The 19,068-nt window shown below is 49.2% G+C and overlaps 1 protein-coding gene across 5 annotated transcripts in view; it reads right to left on the bottom strand.

The window, feature by feature from the left end:
* PPFIA1 (PTPRF interacting protein alpha 1) overlaps nucleotides 1-18,820 on the bottom strand; it is a 91,867-nt gene extending 73,047 nt beyond the window's left edge. For 3 of the 5 annotated variants that reach the window (XM_035013486.1, XM_035013488.1, XM_035013489.1), the window contains exons 1-2: nucleotides 18,655-18,819; nucleotides 17,159-17,422 (exon numbers count right to left, since the gene is read on the bottom strand). In XM_035013486.1, coding sequence (XP_034869377.1) covers nucleotides 17,159-17,422 — 264 coding nt within the window. In that variant the 5' untranslated portion in view covers nucleotides 18,655-18,819. Of the gene's footprint in view, nucleotides 1-17,158; nucleotides 17,423-18,654 lie in introns of all 5 variants that reach the window. The other 2 variants (XM_035013490.1, XM_035013487.1) reach the window with 1 other exon arrangement.
* Between the last annotated feature and the right edge of the window lie 248 nt (nucleotides 18,821-19,068).

Genomic DNA, 19,068 nt, shown 5'->3' with positions numbered 1-19,068 from the left:
CCCACTCGGTGCAGGCTGCTGTGGGTGGGGTCATTTCAGCGCTCACTAAACCTGCATATGCTACTGAGAAATCAACAGGATTTTTGAGTTTACATGTGACCAGTCTCAGAAGTAAAACACCCTGGCCAAGAGTTCAGTATACAGGGCCCCAAGGCTTGAAGTGGGGGACAGCGGGGTGGGGAGGGAGAGGGAGGCCACAGACCCTTGAGCGCTCTCTCTGTGACTCCTTCTGCCAATCGAGGATGACCATGATAAACACTCAATACTATTTTTTTTTGGAAGTTTTTATTTGAGAGAGAGAAGGCGAGAGAGAGCATGAGTGGGGGGAGGGGAGAGGGAGAAGCAGACTCCCCGCTGAGCAGGGAGCCCTGGGATCATGACCTGAGCAAAAGGCAGATGCTTAACCGCTTAACCCACTGAGCCACCCAGGCGCCCCACACTGAATACTATTTCATCTGTGTTTTCCTTAAAACTGATGGCATTTTTAAACAGTGGAGAAAAGATAAAAGAATAGAAAGTAAAGGCAGCCCCGGGCATCAGGCCCCATCCTCTTTGAGAGGTGGGACAGCCCCTGAACCTCAGTGGGCATCGATGGGGTGCCCACAGCAAGCCTGGAGAGACAGGTGGGGTGTGCCACAGGGAAGGTGGGGAGGCACTTCCCGACAAGGGAGCCGTGTAGGCCCAGGGGAGGGGAGCACAGCGAACAGACTGGTTTGGCCAGAATGAGGGGGTCAGGAGAAGAAATGGGGTGGGAAAGTGGAGTTGCACCAGAACATGGAGCTGTGAGTGCCAAACTGAAAGAGATCTTGCCCCTGCGGCCACCAAGGACAGACACTGCAGGAAACCTGGCCGCGCAAGTCTGGGTTCAGCCGAGGGCGGCAGAAAGTGTGCTGGGTGGACTGGAAAAGGAAGAAGGTGCGAGCAGAGCCTCACCATGTTGGCCTGAGGCACAAAGGGCCCAAGCTAGGATACTGGAATACAAAAGGAAGTAAAAATGACACTGGAAAAGAAAACAGGGAGAGAAACTGTGCTGTGGGACAGGGGGCTGAGAGAGGAGGAGGGGGGCTGAAGCCGGGGATGGGGGGGCTGAAGCCGGGGATTGGGGGGCTGAAGCCGGGGATGGGGGGCGCTGAGAGAGAAGGATGGGCTGAAGCCAGGGGGTGGGGGAGGCTGAGAGAAGGATGGGCTGAAGCCAGGGGATTGGGGGGGGACTGAGAGAGGAGGATGGGCTGAAACGGGGGACGGGGGGGCGGGCTGAGAGAGGAAGAGGGGGCTTAAGCCGGGGGGTGGTGGACAGGGAGCTGAGAGAGGAAGGAAGATCACAGCTCTGAACTCAACATGCAGCGGGGCATCTCTGGGCTGTGTGTAAAGGCCGTGACAAAAGGCGGGGCTGGGTGTGGAAGGAACATCACAAACATGGGGCTGAGGACACAAACGTAGTTTCCTCTACCAAAGGGGAGGCTAACCCCACAAAGTGGACGCATCTCCAAGGTAAGCACTACAGAAAAGAGCAGAGGGGTAATATATCTCCTAGTCCTGGGCGTGTTTTCAAATGAAAACAACCTCCACATGTCTCTGTGCAGCACGTGCTTCCTTTCCCTCAATTCTTTCCACAGAGGTTCCCTAACAGGAAAACCGTGGACACGAGCACCAGGCAATCTGAGCTCCCTCTAAATGACAGAGAGGGTTTTTTTTTAAAGATTTTATTTATTTATTTGAGAGAGAGAGAAAGAGAGTGCACAGGAGCGGGGGGAGAGGAAGAGGGAGGGAGAGAGAATCTCAAGCAGACTCTGCACTGAGCACAGAGCCCGACGTGGGCTCGATCCCACAACCCTGAGATCATGACCTGAACTGAAACCAAGAGTCGGCCGCTTAACCGACTGAGCCACGCAGGCGCCCCAATGACTGACGGTTTGTAAAGTTACTTCAAGCTAGCATTGCGCGTGTCGGGTCGCTTGCTGCGGACTCCTGTAAGCCCAGCAAGGAGGGAACCTCAAAGTGAACTGACGAGGGAGGCAACACGGGGAGTGTTTCAGCGCAGAGGAGACACGCGTTCCAAGTGAGGACTCGGAGCAATGTGCTCGCTGAGCGCCACGCAGCCCTGTGGGCAGCACTCGGAGGCCTCTAGGCCAGCCCACGGGCTGGAGCAGCCTGGGGCTGCCTCATAAACAGGCTGCCTTACTAACAACCACAGGGTCTCCGGGAAAACACCTCACTTCGTCAGAGCACCGTGCCCCTCCAGGAGCAGTCCTGTGCAGTGACACACAGGTCAGCGCTGGCCACTCAGGGAACGCGCTCGGAGCAATCTCTCAATTCACCACTGACCCTTGCTGGGAGCAAGCATCTCAGCAGTCGGCACAAGAAAACCACCTCGGAATGCACATTCCCTCTGACCAGGACATGTCACCGCTAGCACCGCCTACTCTGTCCTCCCCGGGCCTCACCACTTCAGGGGACTACAGACAGCAGAGGCCGCACCCCCATCCGTGGACCTTTCTTGTACCTTCTCCTCGAAATGCAGTGAAGGGCATCAGGAAAGGGAGTAAGGGTAAGAAAGGACAGTGATACAACAGAAGAGATGATGGAAGGAAGAAACTCCAATCCACCCAGTTCAATCCTTGTTTGCTAAGTGTTCTTTTTCTTCCCAGGGAAGTTGGGGCAGAGGGTAGACGGCCGTAGCGATTCTCCCTGATCATCCCTGCCAGGGTGCGCATGAACAGCGGCCACAGGGGTAAATGCTACACCACATCCTTCCGTTTTACAGGCACCACTGTCAATCCCGTTAGTCCTGCTGTTGCCATTTGTCACCAACTTTGGCCACCTAGCCTCTGTGCCCCCTTCCCGCCCTTCAGGAGCAGCGCGTGGCCCGGGGAGGCTGACAGCAGCCGGCGCCGGCTCTCCTAGCCTTCCTGGAGGTGGGGACGGCGCAGGGCAGCCCCAGGCCCTGGTCACGCTCGGAGCCCGACTGTGAATGGGAGGGAACATGCGCCATGCGGACAAGCGGCTTCACCAGAGCCTCCCACAGCAGCACTGGGCTCTCCCACCTTCCCAGAAACACTGCCAGCTACTCAGTCCTCACAGTACTCTACCCTCCTGCACCCACCACCCGGGCAGTGGGCAGCTAGGCCTTCTATCTCCATGGCGTGGAATGTCACCCATGTGGCGCAGTCGCGGCACACTGTCTCTCCGGCGGTACCCCACACTGCAGGCACCGGGGGGCGCTGAGGACCACGTACATCGTTATGTGTCCATATCGTTTGCACTCTCCCCTACTGGCCACAGCTCCCTCTGGGAATCAGAAAGAGAAGCACTCTTCACCATAACCAGACTTCCTTATGCGGCTCAGTGGGGACAGGCAGAACAGGGGCTCGCAGTCAGTGCTGTGACGCCGTCACGGGGGCGCTCATGCCACTGTCCCCACATCCCGGGACGCCGCTCTGATGGCGAGTGGCAGGGTGAGAGCCTGGCCAGAGCCCAAGCTCTGAGCACGACCCGCGGGTCACACCGCATGAGAAAGCTGTTCCGCATGCATCACTAATGTCGAGGTCCCGTGTGCAGGCGGCGCCAGAAGGGAGGATCCCCGCTGACATCCTGGCCCAGGACCACTTCAAGGCCAGGGTAAAGCAGGAGGTAAAGCCTATGAGGCGCGCAAACCTCTCTGTGCCCCCGTTTCTTCATCTGTGACACAGGGTACCTGCTTTCCGGTATTGTTTACAGTTCCAAAGTATACTTTACAGGATTGCGAAGAGGCTTCAGCGAGGCGATCCCTATCCGGAGGCTTTGAGGCCATCAACGCGGGCTATCATCTTACTGAACCTCCCAGACAGCCAGCTTCCTGGCCCTCGGACAGTGCCCCGCACGTGGCAGACACTCGTAAATGTCTGCTAAATAAAACTGAAGCTGCTGCCCCTCCCGTACTGACAAGGACACTGGAGGCTCAGGGATGGGGTCACGAGGGAGAGACTGCACACAAGCCCTGGGCTCAGGGAACAGACTGCTGGGCCACCCTGAGCTTGGGGCGCAAGGGGGAGTGGGTGGGAGCGGCCTGCAGACTTAGGCCGGAGCAGGAGAGATGCGGTGACATGCACCTGCCTGCCTGCTCTCAGCTATCCGTCTGCTTGAGGAGGGAGATGCACCTGCTCTGGGAAAATGCCGCCCAAACAGCAGGAGGATGGGAGGGCCAGCTTGCCCACCGCCTCCCTGCAGTGCGTGTGGGTGCTGGAGGTGAGGGGGCGGAGCCACAGCACAGGAAACTGCACAGTTTCTGGACCATTAGCATCACGGATGTCACCAGTGGGGCCCTTCACAGCGTATCAGACTGTTCAAATTAACACTCAGACTTGTCAAAACCATCTTCCCCACCACTTCTCTGTTTATTTCAGGGCAGGGGACACCCTGACCTGACCTGCCATCCATGTTTCCCCATAAACTATTTTGCAGGTGTGGGAAGAGTGTGCCCTAGCTTCTTAACAGCAGCTTAAGATATCAAGAGAGATCAATGGCCCAGAAATATGGATGAGCCTCACGGAGTACCTTAACTTTCATACACACAATTCAACTTCAGCATGCCACTGCCCAAAGTCAATTTTTATATTACCGTTGGCAAAGGTTTCAAACTACATAGGCAGGAGGGATAAGTAGCGCATTTGCAAAGCAGAAAAACTTGGAAATGCAAGATATGCTTCAAGTTCCCAAATTTATTTTCAGAGCAAGATGACATTTCCTACTCCAAATGAGAATAAGACCCTGACAGCCAAGAGCAAAAACTCCATGGATGGACCTTGCCTGCCAAATGAACCACAATCCCAGTCTGCAGAATTCAGCCAAGAGCTTGCTTCTAGCTACAGGGAAAAAACCTACAAAGTGGAAACATTTTGTCCACATCTCTAAATGAGCATTAGCAAGTGCCAACAAAGTTTTAGCTGTGCCTCATTTCTGAGAGTGAAACAGGACACAGTTACTAATGGCTCCAGAAGAACAGGCAAAACCCAGGACTAGCTCATGCAAACCAGGACACATGGCCACCCCACTGGTTAGAGGTGGGTGACTCAGTGACAGGGGGGACAAGACTCCTGAGAGTGCCTTTTTCTAGAGTTCTAACTGTTAAACCATGTAAATGCTTTAGGTATTTGGAAACAACTCCAAAAGAAAAATCCAAACCCTAAAATTAGGAATAAACAGAAACAAATGAATCTAATAGTATATCAAATTTCGTGTGGTTATGTGACCAATCACACTGCTTTAAAACCCATTACTCTAACTGTATCGTCTTTTTTTTTAAAAAAAAGATTTTATTTATTTATTTGACAGAGAGAGACAGCTAGAGAGGGAACACAAGCAGGGGGAGTGGGAGAGGGAGAAGCAGGCTTCCTGCCGAGCAGGGAGCCCGATGCGGGGCTCGATCCCAGGACCCTGGGATCATGACCTGAGCCGAAGGCAGACGCTTAACGACTGAGCCACCCAGGTGCCCCTCTAACTGTATCGTCTTATGACATATTTATTCTAAGATCCAGAAGAACTGCAAAGACATTCTAAAACTTCAGTCAGTAGGATGATTATACCAATATGGTATCAGAAGGCTGAAACTGCTTTATGTCCATCATAGGATAAAGAAAATAATGCTGACATCACTAGAAATTATAAGACAAGAGACATAAATATAAAATAAATCAGGAGGAAACTAAGTTTTAATTTGTGAATGGAATAGCAATATGAAATCCAGGTTTCTCTTTCAATGAATATTTTTGTCTAGCTCTGTCTCCAAAAAGGACCTAAAAGATCCTAACCCCAGCGACAACGAGCACACCTAGCTCATTTAGATTTCTGAACATCATTTCCCCACTAAAAGGAACCAGGGCTCCTCAGAGGAATGATTTCAGATCTGAGGCAGGAAAAACACAAAGTAAGCTGGGACAAAGTGTGCCAGAAAACAGTGAAATGTTCAAAGACTAATAGGCAAAAGGACACAGGAGCCAATATGAGGGGGACAACAGAGCATCTAAGGAATGATGATAATTGAGTGTGATCACTGAATAAACACAAATGCAAGTGTGCACAGCGATTACAAGGGGGAGAAGGACGACAAGGGGTGCTCTTCACGGAAGAGGGTCAGCCAGTCCGGGAAGAAGGACCGAGGGCTGGACAATCCCCTCTGCAGCTTCCAAACAGGACCCGGTCTGCACAGGACCGGGTGGACGATGCAGCCCCCAGGGGACTTCCTGTGGCTCCCCACAGGTCAGAGAGATCTGCGGTCACCCCGTAGCCCACTCCTACCTCCGACCACAAGAACGGGCTGCTGGAAACCATGAGCCTCCCCAAGCAGTGTCAAGCATGGAGGGAATGAGGGAAGGCTGGGGGGCAAAAGTGAGAGGCGTCAAGCCCCCGTTGGAAGGGCGTTACACAGTGTTCACACTTTCACATGGTCTGTAACTGGCAGGTGTCACTCCTAGGATGTCCTAACTAATCAGAAATGTAAATAGCAGGGTGCCTGGGTCGCTCAGTTGGCTAAGCGACTGCCTTCGGCTCAGGTCATGATCCCGGAGTCCTGGGATCGAGTCCCACATCAGGCTCCCGGCTCAGCGGGGAGCCTGCTTCTCCCTCTGACCCTCTCCCCTCTCATGCTGTTTCTCTCTCTCTCTCTCTCTCTCAAATAAACAAATAAAATCTTAAAAAAAAAAAATGTAAATAGCATAAGCATGGTTTCCTCCAGGTAAGAACACTTTCCTCAGCACAAGGAAAACTGCTCAGTCAGAATACAAGCATTTTTGAGGGTCTTCATACACAGGGCAAAACTGGTTCCCCAGAAAGAGTCTGTTACCAAATGACTTAGTGGTATCCAGCACTAAGGGCTAGCAAACAAAAGACAAGGTCAGTAAGAAAGGCCTTCCTCTCCGACAGAACAGCACATTTACAGAGAAGGTGCAGGAGGACAACAGATCTGCGCATGATGAGCTACCCACAACACAGCATGACTGGCACGGGGCCACGGGGCCACAGGACCAGGGGGCCGGGGAAGCCACCAGAGTCGTCCCCTCCTCGATTCCACCTGATGGAAGACAGTGTCCAAATCCCCAGAGTCCTCAGAGATGGCCTCTGAGACAGGAAAGGTACAGGCCACAGGACCTAGGGACCGGAAGGGGAGCAAGGCGCAGGAAAGAGGCAAAGCCATCCCCCTGGTTTCAGACCACCCGACCAGGTAGAGAACGGTTTAATTCACAGGAAGAGGCACACATGTGGGAAGTGATGGTTTTGATCAATGCTGAATTTAAGGAGCCCGAAGTCCCTCCAAATGGAGGTACATCACAAGGCGCTCAAGCAAGGCATCTGTGACCCGGAGTGGAGAGCATGAAGGAGAACGGAGGGCAGCGGAACCTCCCAAGGAAAACTGCCTCCCCGAGTCTGGCCTACACCCTGCAGCCGCGCCGTCCACACGTTTCATTTGCTCCAACTGAGCTCTACTTTCTCTACTCTTCTAGTTTTCTTTGTGCAACCACAAGAATATCTGGGCTAGGTAACTGTTACTATGTACTGAATATTCAGCACCTAGAACAGTGCCTGCCACACACGCAATACATACCCAAATACTTTAACGTATACGTTAGACACATACATGTAAATATTATGCACACTGCTTTTAACATTACCTGTTTCTGTATATTACACAAAAATATACACTGTTCTGTGCTTTATGAGATGGGTGATGTTAAGCTGTTTTAATTTTTGCCTAACACACTAACTTTACAGCTCAACCCATGCATTAGCAAGGACTACTCTAACCAGTGGTGTCTACCCTTCGTCCAGTCTTGTCTCCACCCCCAACCCATTATCCATGCAGCATCAGCACGAGATTTTTAAAAATTCAACCAGGGGGCACCTGGGTGGCTCAGTGGGTTAAGTGTCCAACCCTTAATTTCAGCACAGGTCTTGATCTCAGGATCTTGAGTTCAAGCTCCATATTGGGCTCTATGCTGGGTGCAGAGCCTACTTAAAAAATTCAATGAAATCATGCCAATCCCTCCCCCTGAGGCCACAATGCCCCTGGGCCCTCAGCAGTACTTAAAAAATAAAACGGAAAACCCAACTCTTGACATGGCTAGGCTCCATCCAACCACCAACTGACGCCTAGCTCCTCACCTTGCTGTTTCCATGGCTTAAATCAAGGCCAAGTTCGTCCCTGCCCCTCGCCTTTGTCCCTGCAGTCGCAGTGCCGGGAGAGTACGCTCTCAGCCTTGGCTCAAGCGTGACCCCTCCGGGAGGCCCCTCCCAGACCACAGTGTGCCAGCAGACAGCCTTTCCTTTCGACAGCTTCATGCTTTCGGGTGCATCTCACAGCGAGAACCGGTCTTGAGAAGGGGCAGGTATGCTGGCTTGCTGAGGACAGGCACCCAGAGGACACAGCCCAGAGCCTGGAACGGGGTAGGGCCATGGAGGCGCCCAACAGCAGTGGATGGCCCTGTCTTGCACAGATGATCCCAGGTGCAGCAACAGAGAAAGACGAGAAGACAAGGCTGCTCGCCGAAAGAGGCAGACGGAGTGTGTTGCTGATGAGAGGCGAATGGCCAAACACTTTGAAGGATCTGCTGAACCGTTTCATAAACCAGACAACGGAAGGAAGTAGTCTTCCAAGAGGGGTTTTCCAACTACTCCTACTGAAGATCAGTCCATAGGGGGGGACTACCAAAACTCAAGGGTATCACTAGACTCTACCCTTGCTGAGGAGTCTTTTAGCTCACTTCACCTCATCTGGATTACGAGGTAAAGTCTCCCTAACGTACTCACTAACTTAAGCTTGGCAAGGGGTCAAACCTTGCGAAGAGCACTAACAACGAAATTACGGTGGAGTGTTGCACCCCACTGTGCATTACAGCAGTGCTTGAGAAAAGCCTGCGGTTCTCTCCCCCAGAGGAGGCTGCAGGGCCGACTGCAGAGGCGTCCCTCCCCCCGTGTGGTGGCCAGTGTTAGCATCTCCCATGGCCGCCCTGGCCACAGGCCTGGCCCTGACTCATCCTCCCCGCCAGGCTCTGCTTCCACCTTCCTCCCTTGCCAATCCGCCCAGGTGCCAACTAGCAGACACCTCTGTGGTGACAATCAACGCACCTGCACGGGTGCCTTACCTGCCACTAAGTTGTGCTCATAAGACCTCACTCTTCAGGGTGCTCGGGAGTCCTACGAGAAACACTCTCCCAGGGATTCGGACTCTGGGCGAGACACAGGCGAAACCTGGGGTCCCACCCACAATTCAAGCCGAACAGATTCTCTTTTCTTGGAATTCTCTGGGTGAGATGTCTTTTAAGAAACTCACTTGTTGCTTACAAAAAGAGTGTGAAATCACTGCACTCAACTTGGAAGAATAAAATCTGCATTTTCAACTTTAAATGAAATTGGAGGGAAGACTAAATGAGCAGTAATTTTTAAAAACACTGATCAAACACTGTGATCAAGTCACAGAATAAGTGTCACTTAAGCCATCTCATCCTCCTTAGCCTTGTCTGCCACAGCCAGCCTGTCAGCACAAAGCCCACCCTGGGTCAGCACCGGGCAAGGGAGGAGGAGGACACCCAGGGGGCTGGGCCACTGCCCCCATCATCTTTCCATGCATGGCGGCTGAGCAGGGGCAAACCGGAGACTTAGATTAGGAAAAGAACAATGGGTACTACACAAGGACTAGTGGGTTTGGTTTCTCCTGTACCAAATAATGATGATTGACATTTTTACCATGACTTCTACATGTGCTTCAGACACGGAGAGCACGCCAGTCTCCCCCCGCTTCCAGTTATATACACAAACAGTCTTTAAGTCAACCCACCAAGAACCAGAAAAACTGAACACAATTTTAAGTCTGTTTGAAGGCATCAAAGAGATACCGAGGCAACCACAACTGGAGGGAGATTCCAAACAAAGGGACCCACTGAGGCGACCCTAATATTTACAGTACCACTCTCTCCCTCAAGGCATATGACGATTCTGATTTTCCTCAGGGATGGGGGGGGGGGGCAATATACCAATAAGCCAGAAAGAAAACATAGCAGAAAGCCAAGAAGAAAGTCTTGGCTAACAGAGCTCTGGACAGCTCCAAGGGTACAGGAAGACAAAATTCGAGTGCAGGCCTGACAAGTTAGCCAGGTCTTAAAGGTGAAGATCCCCGAGAGCTGGGAGGCACAGAAAGTGAGCCCAGCACTCTGCAAGCACTCCCCGAGAGCTGAGCCTTCAACCATCTCCTGTGCTCAGGAGACAAGAACTGGGCTTTGGGACCTGCCAAGAGGAGGGGCGCTGGGAAATGCTCCAGGCCTCCAGATGGAGACCCCGGAGGGCTACATGCTGGGGAGGGGGGCAGCTTACAGAGCTTGAACCCCAGTGTCAAGTAACTCACACTTGCCCCACTTGGGGTGTGTCAGAGGAGATGCTCAAGGAAGACAGCCTCACCCAGAGCCTCTACAGCTTTTCATACACAATATCCCAACACTCAGGAAGGAAACAAGGGAAGGATGGACAGATATAATAGCATATAGGCCAAAAGAAAAAAGAACAGAAACAGACCAACAGATGACACATATACTGGAGTTATCAGATGCACACATCAACTTTTCAAACATATACTTGACAAATGGGAAATTTTCAGAGAATCAAAAGAAATTCTAAACTGAAAAACATAGCAGTTAAAATTAAGAACTCAATTTGTGGGCTTAACATCAGAATAGACACAGGTGAAGAGAGAATCAGTGAACTGGAAGACAGGTCAGTAATTAAAAAATATATATATATATCTAGACAGAAGTCGCAGGTAAAAGTCTGGAAAACAAAAGAGCCCAAAAGACACATGGGACATGGTAAAAAGGTCCAATGGGGACCCTCAAAGTAGAGGAAAGACAGAATGGGGAATAATACCTACAGAGATAAAGTCAAAACTTCTCCAAAACTGATTAAAGAACCAAGCCATTGACTCAAAGAATGTCTGAGGCAAAAAGAAAATGTTAAAAGTAACAAGAGGAAAAAAGATACTGCCTTCAATGGGATAACAGTAAAACTGCCAGCTGACTCTTCAAGAAAAAGAGAGGAAGCCAGAAAATCACTGATTGGCAGCTATAAAATGTTGAACAAAAAAAACCACCCACCTGGAAGTCTATGCCTGACAGAAACATTCTTCAAAAGTAAAGGCAAAGTAAAGATGTTTCAGGCAAAAAAAAAAAAAAAAAAAAGAGAGAGAGAGAGAGACAACTCACCAACCACAGACATGAATGAACTAAAAGAAATATTAAAGCAGTTCTTTGGGGAAAAGAAAAGTAGTCTTTGACAGAAATATGAAAAAAACAAGGAGTAAAGAGCAACTTTATGACAAAAAGGGTAACTAGGAAAATAAATCTCGTTTTTTTTTTTAAGATTTTTTTTATTTATTTATTTATTTATTTATTTATTTATTTATTTATTTATTTGACAGAGAAAGAGAGAGAGAGGCAACACAAGCAGGGGGAGTGGGAGAGGGAGAAGCAGGCTTCCCGCGGAGCAGGGAGCCCGATGCGGGGCTCAATCCCAGGACCCTGGGGTCATGACCTGAGCCGAAGGTAGACGCTTAACGACTGAGCCATCCAGGCATCCCAAATCTTAATAAGTATTAACAGCACAAAGCAATGATGACAGGGCCAAAAACGATCTAAAATTTTAAAATATTACTGTGACAAAAACGGAGGAGGGGAGTTTAATGCCATTCAAGTGTCAAAGGAAACAGTAGTATCAGGGAAGTAGTAAAAGTACTAAATGAGGCCTAAGTTTAAACTGTGCCCTGCATCTAGGAATATATATTCCAACAACCTAACAGAGAACTATACAATTAAAAAACACTTCATACTTCTAAAAGAAAGCCAGAGAGAAAAAGAACACAGAACAGGTGGGACAAATAAAGAACAAGTAGTGATATGGCACCTGTAAGCCAATGTATCAGTCAGTATATTTAAACAGAGCAAACACTCCAGCCAAAAGATAAAGATCGTCAAATTCATTAAAATAAAACTAAGCATATACTATTCACAAAGGTATACCTTAAAATGTAAGCTCACAGACAGGTGAAAGTAAAAGATCCCCAGGTAAACCCTAACTAACAGAAAACTGACATGGCAAATACAACTATCAAATAAAGTAACCTCTACAGCCAAAACCATTACTAGAGACAAAGAGGAACGTTTCATGATAAAAGTTCCATCTACTAAGAAAACAAGAGTTCTAAATTTGAATAGACCTAATAACACAATCTCTAATTACATAAAAATTGATGAAAACAGAAAAGGAGAAAGGGCCAAATCCACAATCACAGAGGGAGACCTCAGATTCAGATCTCAGTAATGGACACAACTAACAACAGGGTGTAAGGCTGGGCTGTTCAATCTGTAGTCACATGTCGCAAGTACCTGAAATGTGGCTACTCCAAATTGAGATGCGCTCGAATATAAAATACAAACCAGATTTTAAAGCCTTAATAAAAGGAACGTAAACTATTTCATTAGGTTTTTTAATGTTGATTATACACTGAAATGATATTTTGGATATCTGTGTTAGATAAAATATATATATATATTTTTAAGATTTTATTTATTTATTTGACAGAGAGACAGCAAGAGAGGGAACACAAGCAGGGGGAGTGGGAGAGGGAGAAGGAGGCTCCCGCGGAGCAGGGAGCCCGACACGGGGCTCGATCCCAGGACTCTGGTATCATGACCTGAGCTGAAGGCAGATACTTAACAACTTAGCCACCCAGGCACCCTGATAAAATATATTCTTAAAATTATTTTCACCTCTTTCTTACTTTATTTAATGTGCCTACTAGAATCTGAATTACATGACTAACAAACTTCACCTCACTAATAAACACAGAACACTGCATTCCCACCAATACACATTATTTTCAAGTGCCCAAGGAACACTTAGTGAAAATGAATGTACACCGAGCCACTAGAAAAGCTCAACTCATTTCAAAGGATTGAAACTATGCAGGTCGTATTTAGGGACTGCAACAGATTAACAGTTTACATCCCCCCCCCCCCACCACCACCAATTCGTCATCTCCAAGGTGATGGTATTAGGACATGGAGACTTCGGGAGGTGACCAGGTCATGGGTGGAGCAAGCTCCCTCACCCCTGCCACAGAGTGAGGACAGTGAGAAGTCGACTGTCTATGAACCAGGAAACCGGGTCTTGACACTGAATCTGCCCATGCTTGATCTTGAGGACTTCCCAGTCTCCAGAACTATGAGAAATAAACTTCTGTTGCCTATTAGCCAGCCAGTCTGTGGTATTTTGTGATAGCAACCCCGAAAGAATAAGACAGATACCTTCACAGAATTAAGCTAGATATCAGCAAAAAGATAACTAGAAAATCCCCCTAAACCTTGAGAAGTGATATACTTCCAAAAAACTTTATGAATAAAAAAAGAATACCACAATGAAAACTAGAAAATATTTTTACATAAAAGATAATGAAAATTTGGCTTATCAAAACTTGTGAGATAAACAAACGTGCTTAAAGGGAAACTTATAGCTTTAAAATACATATACTGGAAAAGAAGAAAGGCTAAAAATCAAGCTAAGTATTTAGCTGAAGAAGTAGAAAAAAGAACAGCAAACAAAACACAAAGTAGATGGGGAAATAAAGGACAGAAATTAATGAAATAGAAAACAAATAGAAAAACAAATAGAAAAAAATCAATAAAGCCCAAAGTTGGTTCTTTGAAGGGACTAATAAAATTAATAATCCCCTAGCCAAGACTGATTAAGACACAAAGCACAAATTACCAGTATCAAGAATTTTTAAAAGGAAATATCACAATGGATTCTGCAGATGACAAAGATATTATGAACTACTTTACACTTATTACTTGGAAAGTTCAGGTGGCCTGGGCAAATTCCTAGGAAAAAAAAAATGCCTTATCTAAATAGATACAAGAAGAAATATAAAATCAGAAAAATCCTTTTTCCACATAAAAAAATGAATCTGAAATTAAAAACCTTCTCACAAGGAAAACCCTACATCAGCTGGTTTTGCCAATCAATTCTTCCAAAAATTGAAGGAAGAAAACATCAGGCTCACACAAACTCTTCTGGGAATACACAAGGAACACTTCCTACCTTGTTTTATGAGACCAGCACAGCCTTAATACCGAAACCCAACAAGGACAATACAAGAAAGTAAAATTGCAGACCAACCTCTCTCATGAATACACATGAAAGAATCCTAAGCAAAATATTAACAAATAAAATCCAGCGAAAAGAGAATACACAGAGACCAAGTTGGGATTATTGTAGTGTGGCAAAAAAAATTTTTTTTAAGTTAAATCACCACATTAAAAAAAAAATCACTTATCCCAAAAGATGCAGAAAACACATTTAAGAAAATTTAATATAATTTAATTCATGATTAAAAAAAAAAACTTAGCAAACTAGAGCAGAATTTTCATATTTTGATAAAAAATATCTACCAATAAAGCCACAGCTGGTATCATATGTGATGGTCAAATCCTGAAAGCTCTCTCTCTGGTATTGGCAGTGAGACAAGGACACCTATTCTCACCACTTCTATTCAACACTGTACTGAATATCCTACCCAGTACAAGAAGGCAAGAAAAATAAAAATGGTTATTGCATTGGAAAGAAAAAAAAAACTTATCAAAATACACCGAGAGAATGAAAGGCAAACACACACAAGACTGTTAAAAAAAAAATCTGCTATCCATATACGTATTCAAAAATATAAAAAGAACTCCTTCGAATCAATAAAAAACAAAACAGACAACCCAATCGAAAAATAGGCAAGAGACAATTATTTCACAAAAGAAGATATCCAAGTGGCCAATGAACACACACAGAGAAGTCCTGCCCCTGCATATATACTGGTCATCGGGGAGCAGCAAGCTCACGCCATACTCAGCTTCCTACCACTTGACAACCACCAGAAGCTAAAATGCAAGAACCGACAAAACCAAGGGTCAGACAGCCACTGAGTGCTCACATACCGTGCGTGGGGGGTGAACAAACACACACGCCATCACGCAGCGATGCTGCTGCTTTGAGTACACTCCACAGAAATGTATACATATCTGTACCAACAAACAAGCAAGAATAGTCAGGGGCAGCATTTGTGAATACCCATGCCCAGCAGAAAGAATAAACTATGGTATTTTCACACACCAGGGACTAGACAGCAATGAGAAAGAACAAAGCTACACGAGGCCAAACAGACGCATCTCATAAACATAATGCCGAATGACTATTTCATTTATATGAAGTCAAGAGCATACCAAACCAGTCAATGGCGAAAAGTCAAGACCATGGGTAGGTTTGGGGCACAGTTACGGGGAGTGGGTAGGAGGCGGCTTCTGGGAAACTGGTAATGTTCTGTTTCTTCATCTAGGTGGTGGTTACAAGCATGTGCTCACTAAGTGAAAAGTCTCTGAGATGTATACTTGCCATTGTGAGTTTTTCTGATTATGCTACAGTTAAGGTTTGTTAATGCATGTCATCACTTGCTTATACAACTTGGTCGTAGTACAAATGCCCTTACTCACATCCTGTCTGGCCACACTCTCGGCCACCGGACAGGAGTCAAACACCAGAGAAAAGGAAGGTCCGAGACAGTTTACCTAATGGTTCCCATGTTTCTGAAATGCTGGTCTCAGGTGCTCAGGCCTGGAGGGGAGGCAGGGAGGAGGGGAGCCCAGGGAGGTAGGGAGGTGGGGAGGTGGAGAGGCCAGGAGGCCAGGGAGGTGGCGAGGTGCTCAGGCGGGGAGGCAGGGAGGCCAGGTTGCACTCTCCACTCAACGAAGAGCTTCCAGGCTACATGACACTGAGCAGTAGCTAAAAACAAATCACTGAGCAATGGTGTGGGGTCACACCCTCCACTGCACAAAACTCCTGTCCCTTCTCTTAGGTCGTGTGTGCTCATTCTTTCAAAAATCTACATGATCAAATACTTAAGTATTTGACACGCACTTCGGTACACGGCCTCAAATTTCACTAAAACAAATAACAATCACAAAAAACAAACAAAAACCACTGAAAAATTTACAAGTACGCTAAAATCCTGATGGAGCATCATTTGGCCCATGCTTTTGAGCTCGTGGTAATAAAACCTGACCTACGCAAACTACATCATTTGTGAGGCTTGCACGAGAAAGACCGTGATGGTTCTCTGAGCCCACGGAAAAGGAGCATGAACGCCAGATTATTACTGCTAAAAAGGAAACGCAAACGCTTGGCTTATCAATCTTTCAGGAGAACCGACTACAGCCAAGAAACGCATTGGGGCTAGCAATTACTCATTTACTAATTTAGCACTGCAGACCGATGGCGGGAGCACAAGCGCGTACTTATGCAGGCCTACCTGAAAGGACCACAAAGGCGCCCATTATGGGTAAGTCAAGTGGCACCTAGGTGGCCGTGAATATCCAAGTAACCCCGGTGTCTCCCGCACACTCAGTGCCACTCGCCTTACACTTTCATGGGTGACATTCTCCCCTCACCTATCATTACGTTCTCACTCGGCTCCACAAGAAGAGGCTCTGAAACACTAGTCCAAATGTCATATACTCAGATGAACGACTTCGGTGTCACTTCAAGCTTACAATTCTCATCAGCCAAGAGAAAGTTCCGAAGGAATTAATCTCCATCTCATGTCCCCCACGACAAAGTTCATTTACAAAACACAGGTGTTCTTCTAAAGGTGGACTGTAAAAATATCTTTCCTGTGAGAGCAATCCTATGTGCCCATTAAATTGCATTAGAAAATGGGAGATACGTGGTAAAATCCATGAGAAACACACGTTCAGCAAGAAAGCCTGAGACAACAGAACGGAAGGCCCCACACAGCTTGGATGCCTCATGGCCCTTGTCCAAAATCTTCGGAGCACTGTCCCAAATCTAGACAGTTCCTTCTGCTGCCCGAGGAAGGGAACAAGAGTTACGAGGTGTTTAAAGTAAAGCGCACCACAGAGTTCCTCCTCCCTCAGAGGTTTAACCCTCGGGAATGCTCTCTGCATGTGACTTACGAAACCCAGAACCACCATTTCACAAACTTGTCTAAAACATGAACACCGTGAAAGATGATACCATAAAAAAACATTTAGAGAGAAAAAAAAAAAAAAGACTCTGTAGAGTTCCAGGTGAAAAGCATCCATACCTGTGGGAGCGCAGTATTGAGCTGCCTCTGCAAGGAGTCTCTCTCATGACCAACCTCGTGTAACTTCCCCTGGGTCAATGCCAGCGTTTCCTGAGTCTCTCGCAGCGTGTCCAGAAGACGGTCCCTCTCTTCTAGCATGGACACCATCAACTGTTCAAAATGTGAATCGGCATCTGGCTGCGAAGGGGAGCCGGACCCATGGCTCCCGCTCCCTCCTGGCGGGCCTTCTGCTTCACTGATGGTCGGCATCACCTCGCACATCATCTTGAAATAAAAGACCCAGACTCCAGTCATTAAGTGCAAAATAAAGGCTCCCACAAACCTGCAACTTTATAGCTATGTGTAGCTAATAAACTGAAGGTTGACAGACAGCCTCGTTATCCTCAGATCTGACTGTTACACTCCGAATAGAAGCGGGGAAAACATACACCCAGGAATCTTGAGTGCTGGGAACACACAAGATGAGCACATTAATAACCAGCGAAGGGTAGAGACCCCAGAGACCACCCCTCACATAAAGAACAAACCCTGTGGCACTTTGTTTGCAAAGCTGTACTTTCTAGCTGTTGGAAACAAGTGTGCTTCTGTAACCTTTTTTTTTTCCTATTTCCCGGTGGGGGAGAGAAAGTCAAACACATGCCACCCAATCATTTTTCAGGAAAAGCACAGAAGGAGCACACAGCCAGTAAAACTGACAAGTACAAAATCCATCAGGCATCTTACAGGAATGTGTGCAGTCAGCTCCCGAGGAGGACTGACGGCTCCCTGAATTCTCGGGCTGGATTTGGTGAGCGCTAAAAGGAACTGGATTCGTTAAGGGCCGGGAAAGGTGCTTTTCAACAGCTGCAAGGTGCGACGGTCAGGCAACCGAACTCATGTAAGTTTACGGCCGAAAAAAGGGGAAGGAAAGAAAGAAAGCTTTCACAGCGAACACGAAGCTGGTGCTACAGCCGCGGACGGCTAGGAAGGAAGGAAGGAAGGAAGGAAGGAAGGAAGGAAGGAAGGAAAAGCGAAAGGGGAGAACGGGGACGCTATAAGCGTCTCCCACATGACGCCGGCACGAGGGGAAGGAGGGCCGGTTCCCGCGGCTGGAGCCCCGAGAAGGCGATGCCCAGGACTGCGCGCCGGGCGGCGACACAACGCCCTCCGCCCCCTTCGCGCCCGCGCCGGGCGCCGCAGAGTCCCCGGACCCTGAGGCGGGGAGAACCGCTGACAACTGGGGCGCAGCCCAGGTCGCGGCGTTTCTCCGCCACAGGTCCTCGGCCCCCGCGCCCGGCTGGCCGGGCTGACCGGGCTGACCCGGGCGCCGCGCGGCCCCAGGAGCCCGTCCCTCGCGGCGCGTCCGCCGGGGGTCCTACCGGGGTCCCGGGCGCCCGCCCCCGCGCCCGGGGGGCTGACAGCGAGCGCCGCGCAGCCGCCGCGCGGAGGGGGCCGGCGCCCGGGGCCACCGCGGCCCCGCTCCGCCCCGAGCCTGCCTCGGTCTCCCGCTCCTTTACCTTGCTCGCCGGCGGGAGCGGGCGAGGAGGCTCCGCGGCGGCTCGCGGGCGGCTGCTCGCTCCGGGCGAGCTCGGGGCCCGACGAAGACAGCCCGCGCCCGCGCCCGCCGGCCCCGGGCCCGCAGCCCGCAGTCACTAAGGCCGGCCCGCGGCCGGACACTGGCGGAGCGCAGGAGGAGCGGGCCCGGCTGCGCGTCGCCGGCGTCAACGTGCCCGACGTCGGGCGCGTAGGCGCAGCGTCAGCGCCGAGCGCCGCCGGCCGGCCCCGCCCCCTGGGGGAGCGCCGCGGAGGCCGAGCGCGCGAGCACCGCCCCCTCAGGTGGGCGGGCCGGGCCCCTCGGGCGCCGATTGGCTAGGTGCGGGAGGAGCCCGGCCCGACACGCCCCCGACACGCCCCCGCCCAGGTGGGGGTCG

This window comes from Mirounga leonina, unplaced genomic scaffold (genome assembly GCF_011800145.1).
Source record: "Mirounga leonina isolate KUSES-001 unplaced genomic scaffold, KU_Mleo_1.0 Mir_166, whole genome shotgun sequence".
NCBI lineage: Eukaryota > Metazoa > Chordata > Mammalia > Carnivora > Phocidae > Mirounga > Mirounga leonina.
This window is presented reverse-complemented; position numbering and strand designations above follow the sequence as displayed.